The sequence below is a fragment of the Furipterus horrens genome, unplaced genomic scaffold (assembly GCF_987537825.1).
Source record: "Furipterus horrens unplaced genomic scaffold, mFurHor1.1.pri manual_scaffold_7, whole genome shotgun sequence".
NCBI classification, from domain to species: domain Eukaryota; kingdom Metazoa; phylum Chordata; class Mammalia; order Chiroptera; family Furipteridae; genus Furipterus; species Furipterus horrens.
In genome coordinates, this window is record NW_028327177.1 from 80,622,959 (window position 1) to 80,644,765 (window position 21,807).

At 34.1% G+C, this 21,807-nt stretch overlaps 1 protein-coding gene across 2 annotated transcripts in view; it reads left to right on the forward strand.

The window, feature by feature from the left end:
* TMF1 (TATA element modulatory factor 1) overlaps positions 1 to 19,683 on the forward strand; it is a 36,679-nt gene extending 16,996 nt beyond the window's left edge. Inside the window, exons 6-17 of one of the 2 annotated variants that reach the window (XM_090283853.1) lie at positions 3,197 to 3,339; positions 3,580 to 3,746; positions 4,274 to 4,430; positions 7,188 to 7,280; positions 10,110 to 10,266; positions 14,010 to 14,202; positions 15,049 to 15,118; positions 15,356 to 15,448; positions 16,282 to 16,383; positions 17,100 to 17,252; positions 18,366 to 18,491; positions 19,218 to 19,683. In XM_090283853.1, coding sequence (XP_090139979.1) covers positions 3,197 to 3,339; positions 3,580 to 3,746; positions 4,274 to 4,430; positions 7,188 to 7,280; positions 10,110 to 10,266; positions 14,010 to 14,202; positions 15,049 to 15,118; positions 15,356 to 15,448; positions 16,282 to 16,383; positions 17,100 to 17,252; positions 18,366 to 18,491; positions 19,218 to 19,361 — 1,598 coding nt within the window. In that variant the 3' untranslated portion in view covers positions 19,362 to 19,683. The remainder of the gene's footprint in view (positions 1 to 3,196; positions 3,340 to 3,579; positions 3,747 to 4,273; positions 4,431 to 7,187; positions 7,281 to 10,109; positions 10,267 to 14,009; positions 14,203 to 15,048; positions 15,119 to 15,355; positions 15,449 to 16,281; positions 16,384 to 17,099; positions 17,253 to 18,365; positions 18,492 to 19,217) is intronic. The other variant, XM_090283854.1, reaches the window with a different exon arrangement.
* Positions 19,684 to 21,807: the final 2,124 nt, after the last annotated feature.

Sequence of the window (21,807 nt, forward strand, 5' to 3'; positions counted from 1 at the left end):
TGATGTTTATTTCTTTCTGATGTTCCAAATCATTGATTTGAACCCCAATTTCCTTCCCTTCACCATTGATTCCATGTGGATTTTCCTTCTTTTTACGTAGCCTAGCCTTCACTTCTTCCCTTATGCATTTGCCATACTCAAACATATTCGACAAGTCTGTGAGCATCTTTATCACCAGTGTTTTGAATTCTGTGTCTGTTAAGTTGGCTATCTCCTCATTGCTTAGTTCTCCCACTGGAACCTTGATCTGTTCCCTCTTTTGGGCAATTCTTCTCTGTCTCCTCAACTTGACAGGCTCCTGTGTTTGCCTGTGTGTTTTAGGTAGGGCTTTCACACCTGTTACATTGTAAGGGTGGAGCCTTATGTATTCATCAGTACAGGGCGACCCATTTCACCACATTGTGATACTGTATGTGGGAGAGGAATCTGAGAGGGAACAATGCTGCTTGCTCAGCACTTGTCCCTTTTCCAGACACTTCTCCCACTTCTGTATGGGCCTGGCACCTCTCTAGCTGTTGCCCTGGCTGTTGTTCCCAGGATGGGTGGGTCTGCGGACGTTCTAGGACCATGGTGGCCCTTTAAACAAGTGGACTCTGCTGAGAGACTGGCTGTGTCTTCCTCTGCCCTCACCCTCACTGGTTTTCACTGTCAGAAGCAATGAGGCTTCATTTTCCCCAGCACTGGAACTGTGAGCTTTATGGTCTACTGTTGTGCTGGGAGTGCCTCCCAGGTGTCCCTTCCTACTTTTTTAAATGCATGACTGCTCTTTCTGCTGGCTGACCACAGCTGACCACAGCTGACGTTGCCACCTCCACCACCTCCTCCACACCATGTCCTCTCTTCCCTGGCTCTACCCCTCCTACCTGTCTGGATTAGTATTTCTTCTTTATGTCTTTGTTTGTTGGACTTCTTGTAACTCGATTTTCTGGAACTCCTGGTTGTTTCCCGTTTTGAGGTAGTTATAGTCCTTTTTAGTTGTGGAGGGAGATTCAACATGTCTTACCTATGCTTTCATCTAGGCTGGGACCAATTTTTAAATGATTTTTAAGTATATAGTTTAGTGGCATCAATTACATTCACCGTGTTGTGCAACTGTCACCACTATCTACTTCCAAAACTTTTTCATCACCCCAAACAGAAACTGTAACAATTGTGCAATACATCCCCATTTTTCTTTCCCTCTAGTACTGCATAACCTCTAATCTATTTTCTGTCTCTATTAATTTGCCTGTTCTAGATACTTAAATACTGATTTCACTTATAGGTGGAATCTAATGAATGAAATAACAAAATAGAAGCAGATTCATAGATTCAGAGAACAGACTGACATCTGTCAGTTGAGAGGGTGGTTAGGGAGTTGAGTGAAAAAAGTAAGGGATTAAGAAAAAAATGCCAACTCATAGACACAGATAATAGTATGGCAATTACCAGTAGGAAAGGGGGGGCAGTAAAAGAGGGTAGTGGCGGGGTAAATGGTAATGGAAGGAGACTTGACTTGGGGTGCTAAAACACAATACAATATATAAATGATGTATTATAGAATTGTAGATCTGAAACCTATATAATTTTGTTAATCAATACTACCCCAATAAATTCAATTTAAAAAATATTGGTGGGGATATGGAAAAATTGGAATCCTCTTAACATTCACTGCTGGTATGAATATAAAATGGTACAGCCACTATGGAAAAGTTTGGAGGTTCTTAAAAAGCTAAAAATACAATTATCATATGACTCAGCAATCCTACTCCTAAGTATGTACCCAAAGGAATTGTTCCTAGTCAGACAGGTTCTTGTACATGAATGTTCACTGAAGCATTACTCACAATAGCCAACAGGTGGAAACAAACCCTAGTGTTCATCAGCAATAGAATGAATAAACTAGGTGTGGTATATCCATACACTGGAATATTACTGAGCCAAAAAAAATGACATTTTGATACATTCTACAACATAGATGAATCTTGAAAACATCATAGTAAATGAAAGAAGCCACATGCAGAAGAGTAACTCTTTTAATATATAGATTGTCTCTTCACTCTTGATTGTTTTCTTTGCTGTGCAGTACTTTTTAGTTTGATGCAATCACACTTGCTTATTACTGCTTTTATAGTCTATGGTTTTGATATCATATCCAAAAAATCATTGCCAAGACCAATATTAAAAAGCTTTTTTCCTGTCTTTTCTTCTAGTAGTTTTACAGTTTCAGGTCTTAACATTTAAGTCTTTAGTTTAAAACATTTAAGTTTTCAGTTGATTTTTATATTGGGTATGTGATAAGGTCCAATTTCATTCTTCTGCATATGGAAATTCAATTTCCTGGCACCATATATTAATGAGACTATCCTTTCCCCATTTTGTATTGTAGGCATCCTTATTGAAGATCAGTTGACTGTAAATGTGTGGACTTATTCCTAAGCTCTCTCTTCTCTTCCATTGTTCTATATGTCTGTTCTTATGCTAGTTCCATACTGTTTGGATTACTGTCATTTTGTAATATGTTTTGAAATTAGGAAATGTGATATCTCTGGCTTTGTATTTGCTCAGGATTGCTTTGGTATTTGAGATCTTTTGTGGTTTTATATGAATTTTAAGATTTTATTATGTGAAGAATGTCCTTAGAATTTTATCCTTAGGATTGCATATAGTTCACTTTTTGGTTTTTCACCAATCTAGGATAGCTCTCTCTTCTTCATGACATTGAAGACTTTGTAGAGTACAGGCCAGTTGTCCTACAAAATGCTTTATGTCAGGAATATTTCACCTTCTTCATGATTAGATTCAGATCAAATTTCTAATAAGAAATATTATAAGTGATACTGTGCACATGCCACTTCACATCAGTAGACACATAATGTCAGGCTTTACCACAACTGTTCATGCCAAAACTGAATGATTAAGGTGGCGACTGCAGATTTTTTTATTGTAAAAGTACATCTTTCTCTTTGTAACTCATACGTAATATGTGGGAATATTTCTTTAAGACTGTAAATATGCTATTCCCCACCATCCTTCCACCTAGTAATTTAGCATTCATTGATGATTCTTGTCCAAATTAGTTTAAAATTGGTGGTTACAACATTGTGATTTAAAAAACAAATATTCCATCATTTTATACCACTGGTTTGATAAACATTCTATTTAGATTCTTAAGACATCATTATTATTTGAATTTATATGCTTTTGCCACCACCAGGAGAAAAACTTTCAAAACAACAGCTGCATAGTTCTAACATCATTAAGAAATTAAGAGCTAAAGACAAAGAAAATGAAAATATTATTGCAAAGCTGAAGAAAAACGTTAAAGAGTTAGAAGAAGAGTTGCAACATTTAAAACAGGTGAACATTAATAATTGTCTCTATATAAATTGTTATTACTGTATGAACAGTTGGCTATGGTTTGTAAAACATGTAGAATGACTTATTGGGGTATATCATATGGGAAGGAATTTTTTCAACAATTTAATAGAAGTGTGTTAAGATTATTCTTTGTTATTATACACTTGAGAGTCCTAGAATACAATTGTTTACCATGGTTTTATTTATTGAAGAATATTTTTGCCTGTTTTTATAATATAGGTTCTTGATGGTAAAGAAGAAGTTGAAAAACAACATAGAGAAAATATTAAAAAACTGAATTCTGTGGTCGAACGCCAAGAGAAGGATCTTGGTCGACTTCAAGTGGACATGGATGAACTTGAAGAAAAGAACCGAAGTATTCAGGCTGCTCTTGACAGTGCATACAAGTAAGAAAATGAGTAAAGATGCAACTTATTTAAAACCATTTAAATGCAGGATGTTGAAGAAATCCTTTTTTCTATTATTTGATCACTCACAATACATAAACTTAGCTATAAATGAACTTGTAACTGTTCAAAGCAAGTTAAGCAGAGAGTACTTACTACAGTCACTTTATTCTGTATGAATGCCCCCTCATTCTGTAGATTTCATGGAAATCTACATGGGAACTTTATAACCTTGACCATCTAATTTACTGTATATTATTTTAAAGATATTATTTACTTATTTATTTATTTGATAGAGGAAGGGAGGGAGGAAAAGAGGGAGAGAAACATTGATGTGCAAGAGAAATATCGATTGATTGCCTTTTGCCTGCCCCCAACTGGGGACCTGGCACAGCTTAGGCATGTGACCTGACCAGGAATCAAACCAGCGATCTTTCAGTTTGCAGGGTGATGTCCAACCCACTGAGCCACACTAGTCAGGGTTGTATATTTTTTAAAATAAAACTTATCAATCTAATTTTTTTAAGAGAACTTACTGATCTCCACAAAGCCAATGCTGCAAAGGATAGTGAGGCACAGGAAGCTGCTTTGAGTCATGAAATGAAAGCTAAAGAAGAACTTTCTGCAGCATTAGAGAAGGTCCAAGAAGAAGCTCGTCAGCAGCAAGAAGCATTAGCCATTCAGGTAAGCAATGGATATGAATTAAATTTGTCTTTTAAATCTTTGTGCTTCCACAAATTAAAGAATCCATTAGTTAGTTAGTTTTACTCAAACGTTATTTAGTGGTACATGTATTATATTTCCTTTATTATAATCCTTTTGGGCAAATTTAATTGTGTTGTGTTTTTTTTTAAACTGTTGTTAAATTATGCTTACATTATGCCAGTATTGCTTAATATTTTTGTGAGTTCCAGACTTATCTGAGAATCAGTATTATGAAAGGTAAGGACCCCCTTTACTGGAGAAATGCACAAGTGAAGATAAACACTAAACATTGCATATAATTTTCTTTTAAGATTTTATTTTCAGAGAGAGGGGAAGAGAAGGAGAAAGACAGGGAAAGAAACATCAATTTGTGAGAGAAATTGATCGGCTGCCTCTCGCACACCCCAACCAGGGACCTGGCCTGCAACCCAGGCATGTTCCTTGACCAGGAACTGAACTGGCAACCTTTCAGTTCATATAGGCCAACGCTCAATCCACTGAGCCACACAAGCCAGGGCAAAACATTGCATATAATTTCAGGAGAGTCTATGTAACTCCATGGACCTCAGATGAAGGAAGAATCTATAAATTTGTCACTTTGTCTTATAGAATCATCAGTTGATGGATATTTGTTTTTTTATACTTGTTTTTTATTTGTTTTCTTTTTGTTAATAAGAAAAATGCTGCTTTAAACCTTCATTTACAATTTTTTGTCTGAACCAGTATTTTAAATTCTCTTAGATATATACCCTTGGGTCATATAATAACTCTATATTTAACTTCTCTGAGAAACTGCCAAAGTGTTCAGCAGCTTTATTATTTTACATTCCCGCCAGCAATATATGAGAGTTTTAATTTCTCTACGTCTTTTCCAGTATTTGTTATTGTCTATTTTCTTTCAAAGTAGCCCTTTTAGTGGGTGTGAAATAGTATGTGATTGTGGTGTTGGTTTACATTTCCTCAGTGACTAATGACATTGAGCATCTTTTTTGTGCTTATTGGCCATTATGTATCCTCTTTGGAGAAATTTATTCAAATATTTAAATCTGTTGCCTACTTTTAAATTGAGTTGTCTTTTTATTGTTTTTTTATATATTCTACATACTAGTCCCTTATCAGATGTAGGATTTGCAAATGTTTTCTCCCATTCTGTATGTTGTCTTTCACTTTCTCGATAGTGTCCTTTGATGCAGAAAGTGTTTTAATTTTAGTGAAGTCCAACTTGCCTGTTATTTCATTTGTTGCTTGTGCTTTGGGTGGCGTATTTAAGAAACTTGCTTAATTTAAGCTATGAAGATTTTGACCTGTTCCTTCTAAAAATTTTATAGTCTTAACTCTTAACATTTGGTTCTTTTACATGTGGCTATCCAGTTGCCCAGCACCATTTGTTGAAAAGACTATATTTTCCTTTTGCACTTTTGATTTAATTTTGCATGAATATGTAAATCATTCACATGATTCCAAAGTGAAACCTATATAACAAGAATATTGAAACAACATCGGTTTTTAACATAGCATTCCCCATTCTTTTTATTTGCCCATGCGTAACCATTTTATTGGTGTCTGGCTTATTTTTTCAGTGTTTCCATTTGTAAATACAAGAAAATATACATTTTTCTGTACATTTAACACCCATACACTTATATACATACTTATTTGTATCTCATCCTTCTTGCATAAAGTACAGCTTACTACTTGCACTGTTTTACAGCTTGCTTTATTTACAAAAGTATCTCGATCATTCCTTCAGGTGAACAAAGGGTTTTTTTGTTTTTTGTTTTAGAAAATGCTTTGTAAAGAAGCACTTATTTAGATACTCATAATAAAACAGAACTTTTTTTCAACATAGAGCTTTTTAAAAAATTTATTTTTTAATGCTTCATTGTATTCAGTCAATTCTTATTGATGGATATTTGGGTTGTTTACAATACCAATCAATACTTTAGTATTGTAAATCTTACCATGGTCCATATACCCCTTGTGTTTCTGCTACTCTATCACTGGAATAGAAAGATTATTAATGTTTTAAATTAAATATACACTAGGAAAATAATAAAAATCAGGGGAATGGGAGGTAGATAGTGTAGGGCACTACCATTCATAAATCATTGCCTTATGAGTACTGTCAATTTTGTGTATTACCTTCTTGTTCTTATTTCCGTGTACATATTTTTAACTTGATATTATACATATTATTTTATAGTTTTTTTATTTAAGATTAAATCATGCATGTCTTTTAATGGGTATATTCATGTTGAATTAAGATTAGCAAAAATAGATTACTACTGATAGATATTTAGACCATTTCATGTTTTATGTGTTATTGGTAATCTAGCTGACCATGTAGGGAATATCTTTATGTGTTTATAGAGATCTGCTTCTATAGAGTGAATTCTCAGGACTAGTTTTGTGGATAATATAGCCATCACATTCTGCCTGCACTGCAGACATTTATGGATGTCTCCTACTAACTTGTGGGGTGTGGCAGTGGTTGGGCCTTGTACATATTTACATTCTTTATGTGTTTTTTTCGCCTGACAAAGTACATGATGAACATACATACAGTTTTGGAATTGCTTGATCAGTGGTATGTGTGATAATCATATATAAAAATTAATTGGATAATGTAGAGTATTATACATGAACAATAAGTCAACACAACACAAAATATGTAGTTAGCAGGAAGTTATAGACAATCTTTGAAACTATGATAGTGTTTTGGTTCTTCTTATACAGGTGGGGGACCTGCGGCTGGCCCTGCAACGTGCAGAACAAGCAGCTGCCAGAAAAGAGGATTATTTACGCCATGAGATCAGTGAACTCCAGCAGGTGTTGTCACAGTTTTCTTAAACACACATTCAACATGTGTTTTCCTAGAAATAAAAGTGAATCTATGGGGTTATGTTCATAAAATTGAGAGGATTGCTACCATATGTATCATTTGCTTTGTGTGTGCGTGTATGTGTGTGTGTGTGTGTGTGTGTGTGTGCGTGGTTTGCATGAATAAAATCAGAGTTAGAACCTTAGAAATATATAATGAGACTTCAGGTTAAGATGGATGCGTTGGAACCTTAGAAATATATAATGAGATTTCAGGTCAAGATGGATGCCTAGACAGACATGCTGTGTCTCCCTCCACAACTAAGAAGGAATACAACTGCCTCAAAACTAGAGACAACCAGAAGTTCCAGAAAACCGAGCTGCCTGGAAGTCCAATAAACAAAGATATAGAGAAGAAATACTCATCCAGGCAGGTAGGAGGGGCAGAGCCAGGGCGGAAAGGACGTGGTGTGGTGGCGGCAGCGGCAGTGGCGGCGGCAGTGGCAGGCCAGCAAAAAGCGCATACATTTTAAAAAGTCGAGAGGGACACCTGGGGAGCACTCCCAGCACCAGACCAGACCAGACCACACAGCTCACGGTTCCAGCGCTGGGGACAATAAAGCCTCATTGCTTCTGACTGTACAAACCAGTGGGGATTGGGGTGGAGGCAGAAACTGCCGGTCTCTCAGCAGAGTCTGCTTGTTTAAAGGGCCCCCACGGACCTAGAACATCTACAGACACACCCACTCTGGGAATAACAGCTAGGGCAACAGCTGGAGAGGTGCCAGGCCTATACAGAAGTGGGAGAAGTGCCTGGAAAAGGGATGAGTGCTGAGCAAGCAGCATTGTTCCCTCTCAGACACCTCTCCCCCACACAGCGCCACAGTGTGGTGAAAAAGGTCGCCCTGTACTAACATATACCTAAGGCTCCGCCCCTTACAACGTAATAGCTGCGACAGTTCTACCAAAGACACAGAAGCAAACAAACACAGGAACCTGTCAAGATGAGGAGACAGAGAAGTATGGCCCAAAAGGGAACAGATCAAGGTTCCATTGGGAGAACTAAGTAATGAGGAGATAGACAACCTAACAGACACAATTCAAAACACTGGTGATAAAGATGCTCACAGATTTGACATATACTTAAGTATGGCAAACACATTAGGGAAAAAATGAAGGTTATGCTAAATGAAATGAAGGAAAATTCACATAAAACCAATGTTGAAGAGAAGGAAACTGGGGTTCAAATCAATGATTTGGAATATAAGGAAGGAAAAAACAGTCAACCAGTACAGAATGAGGAAACAAGAATTGAAAACAATGAGAGGCTTAGGAACCTCAGGGACAACTTTAAACGTGCCAACATCCTAATCATAGGGGTGCCAGAAGAAGAGGAAGAGCAAGAAATCGAAAGCTTATGTGAAAAAATAATGAAGCGAAACTTCCCAAATTTGGCAAAGGAAATAGACATACAATTCCAGGAAGCACAGAGAGTCCCAAACAAGCTAGACCCAAAGAGGGCCACACCAAGACACATCATAATTAAAATGCCAAAGGTTCAAGATAAACAGAGAATGTTAAAAATAGCAGGAGAAAAGAAGAGCGTTATCTAGAAAGGGGTGCCTATTAGACTATCAGTTGGTTTCTCAAAAGAAACTTTGCAGGCAAAAAGGGACTGGCAAGAAGTATTCAATGTGATGAAAAACAGGGACCTACAACCAGGACTATTATATCCAGCAAAGCTATCATTTAGAATGGAAGGGCAGATAAAATGCTTCCCAGACAAGGTAAAGCTAAAGGAGTTCATCATCACCAAGCCATTATTATATGAAATGATAAAGGGACTTATTTAAGTAAAAGAAGGTCAAAACTATGAACATTAAAATGACAAGAAACTCACAACTTTCAACAACCGAATCTAAAAAATAAAAAGAAAACTAAGAGAACAACCAGAACAGGAACAGAATCATAGGTGTGGGAATCACTTCCAGGATTATCAGCTGGGAGGGGAAGGAGGAGATTGGGGAAATGGTGCAGGAACTAAGAAGCATAATTGGTTGGTACAAAATAGACGGGGAAATTAATAATATAGGAAAGGGTGAAGACAAAGAACTTATATGCATATATGACCCATAGACATGAAATAAAGGGGGGTGGGATTGCTGGAGGGAAAGGTGGTACTAGGAAGATGAGAGCAAAGGGGAAAGAAATTGGGACAACTGTAACAACATCATCAATAAAATATACTTAAAAAAATTTTTTTTAAATATTTCAGGAGGAAAAAAAAACATATAAGAAAAATCCTAATTCCATATTACAGAAAAAAATTGTATCATGATACATTTATTGTGTATTCAGTATTGTTTTTTCATTTGTAATAGCTAGTTTGTTAATTGTCAGTCTGCTTACTGTGGGGCAGATAATCAATGCCCAGTATTTATGTTAATAGTTTATTAGTTTTCAGTCAGTGAATGTGCATAGGAAAAGGGAGTGAAAATGCAACTCAGATCGATCTTTATGTTTTTATAAATACTTAGAAATATTTGGATGAGGAGGAAACTACAATGGGATTTGGGTTATACTCATATTTATGTTAAGATGATCAAAAGCTATCTTTATCTTAGAAAATGCTTTGTAAAGAAGCACTTATTTAGATATTCAGTTATGCAATTTAATTTAAGGATTGAATATTTAGAAATAATTTAAAAAGTAATTCTATCTTGGAGAAATAATTTTTTCCAGCAATCTCTCATAAAGTTTGTTTGCTAGCTTTTTGTTTTTGTTTTTTACTGTTTTTATTGCTGTCAGTGGTAATAACTTAAGAATTTCATGATTTAGAGACTTCAGGAAGCAGAGAATCGAAACCAGGAGTTGAGTCAAAGTGTCTCATCAACAACAAGACCATTGCTTCGACAGATAGAAAATTTGCAAGCATCACTAGGGTCCCAGACATCGTCGTGGGAGAAGTTAGAGAAGAGTCTCACTGATAGGCTGGGTAACTGCTTTAGTTCTTAAGCTCAATGCAGAAGCCCTTTCATCTTGTTTATGGAATTAGGTTAATGGTCTGAAATTGAAAATACTTGATCTGATTGATAGTTATATTTTATCTTACTTGTAGATTTTTACTTCTCTTGTTTTACGTTTATTTTCTAATATCTTAATTGAGTCTCAAACTACTTATTTTCCCTAACGCTGTGGATTAGATACTGTCTAAAATACTTCTACGTCATTTTTCATTCATTTTTAGACTACTACACCTTTCTCTAGCTTGTCTGCAATAGTGTTGAAGGTAGACACCAGGTATGATTCTAATTCGTGGTAGAACTCCAAGAGCAGAGTAACATATTGTATGCAGGTGTTTCATGCCAATGCATTATGGTGGGAGCAGGAGATTTTTTGAAATATGCGTGTGAATTTTGTTGTTACATAAAATCAGTTTACATTGAAAACTACTTAGAATTTTCTTCATGAAACTTTGATTTTCTTACCTTAGAATGTATTCTTCATCGTTATTATGAAAGAAAAGGCACTCTATGCACAGTTTGCGAAAATCTAATTCTTTGTGTCCCGCATACAATGTGAGAGCTCGGTCTGAGGCAGATCAAGGTTAAATTGAGAATTCAGATGCTATGGAATCTTAAGATTTTATATTCTTACAGAAATGCCCCAGTTTGCCCTTCTGTGCTGTTAATAAAAGGAACATTATTTTTCCAAGATGTTTATTCAAGCACAGTCTGGTAGTATTACTAGATATCCCAGAAGCTAGCAAATTGATGAAAAATTCATGTAATTAGAGAGACATCATGGTGTAGTGATGAAAGCAGACCCAAATGGACTCAGGGCTTTGTTTTGTTTTCTTTTTAATCATCCAGCTAGGTAGTCTGAAACAACTCACTTCCCTTTTCTGGGATATTCACTGGAAATCCTGAGGGGTGAACTAGGGGAGTGTCTTTCACAAGTCTGCAGCAGACCCCTTAGACGTGTCTCGGGGCTGGGCTGGCTGTCTTGGTGAGAGGGAAGTTCCACAAAGAAGGTGCTGGGCTCCCTCCAGTCTACTTTAATGAAAGTAGTGCCTCCTTTGACTTTTTTTGAGTTCCGTATAGAATTTTGCCTGAAAAAAGATTTATCTACTTAAAAAGAAAATCACATAACTAGATAAACTTTCATATATTGTTTAATTTATATGTATAAATTTTAGGTCTTGTCAACTTTTCAGACCAATTTGTCATGAAATGTGAGATACCCGAAAATGACAGTGTCTGATACAGATGTCTATTACGGATAAGTGAAGACTAGACGCTGTCATGTGGTTCTTAAACTGGAGTCTACACACTCTTGAGGATATGTGGATTGTGGAACATAGGCAAAGGCAAAGGACAGACATATTATAAAACACTATCAATAGAACCATACGTGCAGTATGGAACAGAATATAACATCTATAATAGAGATGTTATTAGGTCTACTTGGGGTAGGGAGAGGATAATGAAAATTCTTGCCTTGGCTAAGTTTCAGAACCTTATTCACTAATATATTTTTTGTAATTGAAAAATTTTATTGAGTTAATTGTAGATATGCATGCAGTTATATGAGATAGTACTCTACTTTCCCCAGTATCTCCAGATGTTAACATCTTGCAAAATTATCATATTACAACCAGGGTATTGACATTGATACAGTTTACTGATCTTATTCAGATTTCTCCGGTTTTACTGGTACTCATTTGTGTGTGTTTCTGTGTCTCTATGTGTGTAATAAGTTCTACACAATTTTACCACTTCTGTGGGTTCATGTATTCATCACTGAAGTCAAGATATTGAACAGTTGCAATACCACAAAAATCCCTCATGTTGTCCTTTAATGACCACACTTAACCACCTTCATGGCCCTCCTCCCTATCCCAAATCCTGGGCAACCACTAATCTGTCCTATATTTTGAAAGTTTTGGAACTTCAAAATGCTATATTAATAGAATTGTATAATATATGACATTTGGGGATTGGCTTTTTCACTCAGCATAATTCCCTATGTTGTCAATGATTAGTTTTTTTAGTAATAAGTGTTTATAATTGTCTTTATGTACCACCTTTTGTTTACTTGATGAAGGCTGCATGAGCCGATTCTAGATTTTGTTTGTACAGATAAGCTGCTATGAACTTTCACGTACAAGTCTTAGTGTGGACCTAAGTTGTCATTTCTCTGGATAAATGCCCAAGTGTGCAATTGCTGTGTTGTATAGGTAGTTGCATATTTTGTTTTTAAAGAAAATGCCAAACTATTTTCCCAGGTGGCTGTGTGTATGAAAATAATCTAGTTTCTCCACATTCTTGCCAGGATTTTATGGTGTTCCTGTGTTTTTTGTTTTTTTGTTTTTTTTTTAGTCATTCAGAGAGGAGTGTAGTGATATGTCATTATGACTTTAGTGGGCATTTCCCTAATGACTAATGATGTTGAACATAATTTAATGTGCTTATTTTCTATTTGTACATTCTCTTCAGTGAAATGTCTATTGAGAACTTTTGCCCATTTTCTAATCAGCTTGTTTGAATTTTCACTTTTGAGTTTTGAGACTTCTTTATATATTCTAGATATTAGACTTAGATAATGTTGTTTGCCTTTATTTTCTCCAAGTCTGTAGCTTTTTTCCCCACCCTGTTTACATAGAGAAAAGTTTCAAATTTTTGATAATGTCCATTTTCTCCATTTTTCTTAAATTTTTTTTTACTTTTGAATTGCAGTTAACATTTTATACACAGACACACACACACACATTACTTTCATGTGTTTTGCATAGTGGTTAGACATTTATAAACCTTACAAAGTGATTCCCTAATAAGTCTTGCACCCACCTGGCACCATACATGGTTATTACAATATTATTGACTATATTCCTTATGCTGTACTTTACATCCCCATGACTATTCTGTAAAAATCAATTTGCACTTCTCAATTCCTTCACTGTTTTCATTCAGGTCCCCAATTCCCCTCCTGTCTGGTAACTAACAAAATGGTCTCTGTACCTATAAATTTATTTCTCTTTTGTTTGTTCATTTTTTTAAATTCCACATATAAGTGAAATCATGTGATATTTGTCTTTCTCTGTCTGACTTAGTTCACTTAGCCTAATACCCTCTAGGCCTATCCATGTTGTCATGTGCTTCATTTATTCCAGTAGCAGTCTATTTTAAGTTGATGATCACTGAAGTTCAAACACATTCTAAAATCACTATCATTTTTATTCACCCCCTCCACATTTATGTTTTTGTCATTTTTTCTTCTTGTGTGTCTGTATGTGTTTGCATGTATCCTTTAATTTACTGTTGTAATTACACATGATCTTTTTATTTTTCCTTTTAACCTTTATACTAGCTTTAGTGTTAGTTGATCTGCTGCTTTTATTATGTTTCCCTTGGTCAGTGAGACATTTTTTATTGCAACATTTTCTCATTCATACTTTTTATTATTTTTTCTTCTTTTTAAAGAAGTCCCTTTAAGATTTCTTATAATACTTATTTGGTGATGGTGAATAACTCCACTTTCAAATTAAAATATTTGGGGGGGAAAGCAGGTAGAAATTAAGATTGGTTCTTTTGTCTCTGCAGGCAGCCCTTCCTTAGAAAATAAGTAGTTACAGTTTTAAGTGTGGCTACTTGCATCATTAAAAGTCAGAACTGACTTGGTATCCTGTCCTCTTGGGTATATGCATAAGTGCCTTTTCTTTCTTTATCTTCTGTTCAGGTGAATCTCAGACCTTGTTGGCAGCAGCGGTTGAAAGAGAACGTGCAGCTACAGAAGAACTCCTTGCCAACAAAATTCAAATGTCTTCCATAGAGTCACAGAATTCTCTCTTAAGACAGGAGAGTAGTAGATTTCAGGCCCAGCTAGAATCAGAGAAAAATAGGCTAAGGAAACTGGAAGATGAAAATAATAGGTGAGCACATTTCTTGAGTGTTATTTTTTGTACATTTATGATATTTAAAGCACTTAAAAATGTGCTGTTGGCTTTTAGCTTTATGGCACTGAGAACTTGTAAAATACACACTTTTAGATTTTGATGTGAGAATCATTAGTAATAGGATATTATAGCAAGATATATATTGTACTTGGATTCATTGAATCTTACATGTATTCTTTAAATTGTGTGTTGTGTTTTGTATGTGTTTGCATTTTCTAGGGAAATGATTCATTACTTTAATCAGATTTGTTAAAGGAGTCTATAATCACAAAATAGTTTGGAGACCATTCATTGGAATTATTTTTATATTACAAGGGTTTTAACAGTGTTTAAATCTTTCTAAATAAATATCCTGGTTCTTTGGAAACCACAAGCTATAAAATCCATCTATCTGAAATTATATCAAGGCTCTGATTGGTGTATTTTTACCCTTAGTTCTTTATTGGAAATTTTACTTTTTAAAAAAGTAGTCAAGTAAAAATGATATATAAAGTAAAATATCTGAACTTTTGCAAACATTTTCATAGAACCCCCTAACAGGCTTTTGAAGAATCTGAACATATTATAGAATGGTGGTATTTAAAATTCTTTCTGGGAAGTCTTTTTTAGAATGAAATCTTAACCCAAAGCACCAATAAATAAAATGCACAAAAGTAGTTTAGCTTCTGATTCAAACTCAAGTCATCTGGAAAAAAATAGTTGGAAAATCAATATGGTAAAAAAGATGGCTACTAAATACATAACTAGCTAATAAAGAAGTGTATTTTTAATAGTCTGTACTATCATCTTTTTTGTTTTGTTTCATTCCCTCTGGCTTAATAGGTACCAGGTTGAATTAGAAAACCTGAAAGATGAATATGTAAGAACACTTGAAGAGACAAGGAAAGAAAAGGTATTGCTGTTAGTGTTCACTCACCTCTTAGGGCTTCCATTAGAGAAAGCTTGGGGATGGTAGTGAACTAATCAGGTAGCAAGATGAAATGAGAGCACTTACTGCTTTTGGAACTTGGTCTTTAATAGTAGAACAAATAGGAGTGCAAACTTTATGCACCTTACTTTGAGATTTACTATAATATATTATGATGATATAGTATCATAGGAATTATCTAACTGTATTTCTCTCTATTAGACACTGTTAAATAGTCAGTTAGAAATGGAGAAAATGAAAGTTGAACAAGAAAGGAAGAAAGCAATTTTTACTCAAGAAGCAATAAAAGAAAAGGTATTGAATTTTGTCTTGTTTTGTTTTTAGTATAACCAGTTAGCTCTTGTGACTAATAATTGTTTTGTAATTTTAGTTATGCTTTAGAAATACCATTTCTTATGTCTATAATCATAGGGTGATGAACGCTAGTACGATAATCAGTAATTTGAGTTTGTCCAAAGAGAGCTGTGATTTCTAAGATTTGAATTACAAAACCTCTTTTTAAATGAATTTTGTGGTCTCTCACTGAGATTAACTGTACCTCATTTGGTCTGTAGGCACTTTGGGAGTAAAACTTGTTCACTTTCTTTCTGGTTAATGAAGGCATTTTTCTAAAGGGAGTTTCCTATATTTAAAGGATTGGCATATACTTCGTAGTTAACGTAATATATTAAAACTACCTGTATGTACATTGAAATTACATTTTTATTTGGAATTTTTAAAAAATACACTAAAAATAAAATGGATAAACCAGAAACTTTTTATGGTTTATAAAACTCATTTGTAATCTTATTCTAAAGAAATAGGTTTAATTGGTATTATGTTAAATAATATGAAGTAGTTAGTTCATATAATTGTTTCAACAAAAACATTCTCATTTCATTAAAAATAAGCCAAAAAATGTTGTTGCAGTGAACTTGGATTCTGAGATGATTTGATCAAGTCTATCGGTACTTTTAAATTACTAAATATTGTGCCTGGCAAGCATAAGACTTCAGAAGTTATATTTGTAACTTTACGAGGAAGTTAGAATAAGTCTTTGTTGTTGGTAATCCTAGAAAACATTTTTGTCTTTTTATTTACCTTTTGATCTTTAATCTGAACTGAATTTTTCTTTCTTACTCCTTAAGGAATGGAAGCCATTTTCTGTTTCTACCACTCCCACAATGTCACGGTCAAGTTCAATAAGTGGAGTTGAGATGGCAGGGCTACAGGCATCTTTCCTGTCTCAGGTGATATTTCCTTCTTTCCTTCCTTCCGTCCTTCCTTCTTTTCTTTCCTTTTCTTTTCTTTTTCAAATTATAAAAGAAAGTTTATTTAGAAAGTTACAGAGTTAGTAGAAGTGAGCCGACTGGGCTGCATAGGCACAAGAAACAAATTACAAAAGCAAAAGAAGGGCCCTTACAGCTTAGAGAGGGAAAGGCAAAGGTAATGCACCTGGGGGGAAGAACAGGGACAGAAATGTGTGGGCACACCTCTTTAAAAAAAAAACTTATTTATTGATTAATTGATTTTAAAGAGTAGTGGTCAGAAAGAGAGAAATACTGATTCATCGTTCCAATTATTTATGCATTCATTGGTTGATTCTTGTATGTGCCCTGACTAGGGAACAAACCTGCAACCTAGACATATCTAGACAATGCTCTAACCAACTTAGCTACCCAGCCAGGGCTTTTATTTCTTAAATGTACTTAGTTCCTAACCTGAATAATGATAAAGGTAATAAGTAGGTAGCAGTTAGCATGTCACCATGATCTTGCCATTCCGTATTTGTGAATATTTGTGAAGCTGAGGAAGTGTAGATGATTTTTTGCCTTTGAGAAAGTCATAGACATTTTAAAGCAAGAACTGACAGAAAGCAAGAATTGACAGAATCATTGTTTTGAACTTTATAATGGAACACAGTCTTTAATAACTGAATAACTATGTGCTTTCTTAATTAACATAGGATGAGCCTCGTGATCATTCACTTGGACAAATGTCTGTATCAACAAATGGAAGCAATCTTTATGATGCTCTAAGGATAGGGGCAGGATCCAGCATTATTGAAAATCTACAGTCTCAGCTAAAGCTTAGGGAAGGAGAAATTACTCATTTGCAGGTACTGGAAAAATTAATTATACTGTGGAAATAAATGAAATTTTGAGGGCCAATAAAGAGCATTCTTTATATCCACCTGAATTCTGAACAAATTGAGAAATAAAATGAAATAGTGGCATGTGAAGCCCAAAATGTATCACATATATTAATGATAAGGGGGTAGTTGGAGAAATTAACTAATGATAAGAGCCAAATGAGCCTGCTGATTGCCAGAATTGGGGAGATTCACTTAACTCTTACCACGGGAAATGCTGGGCTGGAGTTGGCCTCCCCAGGTTTTATAGCCTGCCCAGGTAAGACTTAGACATCTGGGAGTAGGCAGCTCTTTGTAGGCAGCTTTTCCAAACATTAAACAAGGGAAGTTGCTGAGCTGAGCATACTCATTTTATTCTTACTGGATTTACCACTTAAATAAGTTGCTCCAGTTCCTCCCTGAGGAATGAGTAAAGATGATGACAGAGGTTAGAACTGTAACATTGTACACATGAAAGGAAACATTGTAAGTGGAAAGGGAGCATCCATTCATCCTATCTTGCTTTTTAAAAACAATGTAGTGAGAAATGTTGAAATATTTAACCTATTTTGTGTTAAACTTGATACACTCAGAAGTAAAACTTTCATCTTTTCTCCCCACTGTATGATTTTAGTGAGTTGAACATATTTTATTAAAGATGTTCTTGAATTAAGAAAAAGTAGATTAGAATAATCTTAATACCTATGTTATTGTAGCCTGGCATACTATACTTGAGGGCCCAAATTAACTTCTTTGGTAGTCTGTCAATATTATCTACATAGTTGGACATACATTAAAGAATGGTTTTATTTTTCTGGGTTTTGTAGTGATTTAAAATAACCGATTTTATGCTATTTCCTTAGATTAGAGAAAAATATAGGGTTGCATAGTTCAAACAGATCATTGAATTCCCTTTAATTCTTTTTGTCTTTCATAGTAAACCCAGTAAATGCTATTTCTCTGAAGAAAGTGGAAACCCCCCTTTTTTTTTTGCCACTATTTCCTTTTATTTAAGGGAGAGAAAGCTACCTCATGGTTATATGTTGATACATTAAGCATGATATATTTTGATTTGAATTACTTTCTGGTAATGTTTCACAGCTAGAAATTACCAATCTAGAAAAAACACGCTCGATAATGGCTGAAGAGCTAGTTAAATTAACAAATCAAAATGATGAACTTGAAGAGAAAGTAAAGGAGATACCCAAACTTCGAACTCAGCTAAGAGTAAGTACTCTTCACTTAAGGATGAATCTAAGACATTTATATCCAATTACATTAAATCTCATTTTTATAGTTTACATAAAATGCATGTATGTGTTAATGATTTCTTTGAGTGTTAATATTTGAGTAAAGAATTTTAAAAGTGAATCTTTTATGCTTATTATATTATACATTCAAAGTATTTTTCACAATCATTTTTAATCTCATACAGGAAAATAACTAGATTTTATTTGTCCAAGGCTCATTTATAATACTGCACTTTTGTATGATCTTAGAACTATTTTATTTATTGGTATTTTATATATGTATCACAATTAGCATATTCGGTATTAATAGTCACTGTTAAGCCATATATGAAATTTTTGATTTTTATTTTTTCCTGGAGGGTAAATGCCAGGTAATACCACAGTGAACCAGAATTACTAAAATTTCATCACATGTGCTTAAAGTAATGGGAGAAAACACTGATTAAGCTGTATATGGGGGAAATTTTAGTTTAGTGGAGAGATATGAAAAGATTGATAGACATTTGACTTAGGGTTTTTTGTTATTAATTCCCTTACTTGCTATGTATTCCAGCCAACTAGAGTATAAGTTTTTGTAAGAGCTGACTATATACTTTTATTTAGATTATAATGTGTTCACTGGTGACTTGTTTATGATAATATGAATATAATCAAGATGTTCTGTACAGTTATTTTACAAATTGTAAACAAATGTATTTTGTAGGATTTGGATCAAAGATACAACACTATTCTGCAGATGTATGGAGAAAAAGCAGAAGAGGCAGAAGAACTTCGATTAGATCTTGAAGATGTAAAAAATATGTATAAGACTCAAATAGATGAACTTTTAAGACAAAGGCTCAGTTAACTTCTGAAAATTACATTCCCATGAAACTGAATGTAAATATTTAATAGCTAAATGCAGACTTTCAATAAATTCTCTTATAGAATTGAAAAGTGGAATTTATTATAGAGGTCAAAAGATTTTAAAAAATTTGTTCTATTGTATATAGTAATACTTTCAGTTAAATTATTTTGTGCAATATTTGAACTTTATTTTTGAAACTATCTTTAAAGATTTATTTTTAAAGCATTTTTTTTTTTTTTGCCATGACTAACACAGAGATTTATTACTTTATCCTTATATCAATATGGTTAGGGAAGGAGAATGGTGTTTATACATTGTATTATAGATAAATAATAGTATCTATAATTTATATGTGTTTGTATATATTGAGAACATTTAATGAGTGATATTAACATTATTGAAACTTTGAAATCTTTCACACGTAAATCTTCAGCATTTCTAGTTACACAACTTATAGAAAAGGACATTAAGTGTCTAAGTAAAAAATATTAATAAACCTCTACTTACTAAATTTTGAACTAATTTTTTCTTTTAAAGTAGAAGTCACAGTGACTTAGAAGTTTGAAGGGTGAATAATTTAAATTTAAAAAGTTTTGTGGTCTGAACATTTATTTTAGCCAGATTTCACAATTAAGTCTGTACAAATTTTGTTACTTATTTGAAGAAAGCTATAGCTATTCAAAGTTACCTAGGTATGGTTAGATAATGAAAAAAATGTTCTTATAATGGTTTGAGATGGTATCAGTAACATTTAAGTGTTTTTGAACAGCTTTTGTTTTAATACCCGGTAAAATGAATCAAAGTAATGAAATTATTAACATAATCTCTTTAAAATTAATTTTTTACATTTTGTAAAGCCCTATTTTGGGCACATTAAAAATGAATGTATGAACCCTAGCTGATGTGGCTCAGTGGATTGAACACTGGCCCATGCACTAAAAGGTCACCTATTCAATTCCCAGTCAGGGCACATGCCTAAATTGAGGGCCAGGTCCTAAGTTGGGGGCATGTGGGAGGCAACCAATCGATGTATCTCCCATACATTGATGTTTTTCTCCTCTCTTTCTCCCTCTCTTCCCCTCTCTCTAAAAGTAAATAAACAAAAATTGTTTTTTAAAAAATGAATGTTTGATATTACAGAACATTCATTAAAAATATAGAAATTATAGGAGTTAATTTAAATTTGACATGCACAATTCTGTGTGTATACCTTTTTCTTTTCTTGATCCTTTAAACACAAAAAGTAGTACAGAACAGCTTTAGAAATATAGCTGTACGTTCTTTTAAATGTTATTTTGTTCAAAAGTTAACCAGGCTCTGTTTTATATTTGTGAAATATTATAATACTTTTTATTACTGAAAGTCATTTAGCTGCCTTTGCTTGCCAGTAAAAGCTCATTTACTTTTTAGTGAAATTTACTTAAATTTTAAACACTAGAACTTGGGAGTATTTTAAGTAAGCCATGTTGAAGAATTTGAATGCTTTTCAGGGCAATTCAAGTGATGTTTTGTTTTTGTTTTTGTATTCCAGACAGTATTTATGTTACTGGACCTCTGATGTTTAGCATTATTAAATATTTCTTCAGTGCAAGCCAAATTCATAAAATTAATTTTCTGTATTTTAGTGGTAAAATCAGTGTAATAGCTTTCTGTCACCTTATTTGTTTTTAACATTCAGGGGTTGACAGGCAATGACAGGACTAATAGCAATAAGAAATATACAGAATTAGAAAATATAGGAAACTTAATTTTTAAAATTCTGTCAAGGGTTTGAAACTAGAAGTATAGGAGTTAGGAAATTGTTCTTTTAAAATATCCATTAGTAGGGGAAAAAACCCTTCAGTTGTGGATAAAAGATTGAAATAAAACTCCTATAACTTACAATTTTATAATGTTAAACATTCTCTTCTGTTAGCACTTACTAAAATTAATAAAATTCCACTAAGTAACAATACATATTGAATATTGGTTGTCACATGTTGCTTTGTCATTAAGACTTCTCTGGACAAATTCTAGTAAAGTAATATTTACATTTTAATGGCTAAGAATGTAGTTTGCAGGGAGAGGTTTCCATTCTTGGGATAAAACAGAAAGATACTATATGAATTTCAAAAATATGAAAAGTAAAAGAACGTATAAACTTTTTAAGTATATTTTATTGATTATACTGTTATAGTTGTCCCAATTTCTTTTCCCTTTGCTCCCCTCTGCCCAGTACCCCTCTTTCCTCCAGCAATCCCACCCTCCTTAGTTCATGTCCATGGGTCATGCATATAAGTTCTTTGGCTTCACTCTTTCCTATATTGTTCTTCCCTATTTTGTACCTACCAATTCTGCTTCTTAATCCCCGCAGCATTTCCCCCTTTCCCTGCCTTCCCCCTCCCAGCTGATAACCCTTCAAGTGATCCCGATATCTATGATTCTGTTCCTATTCTGATTGTTTGCT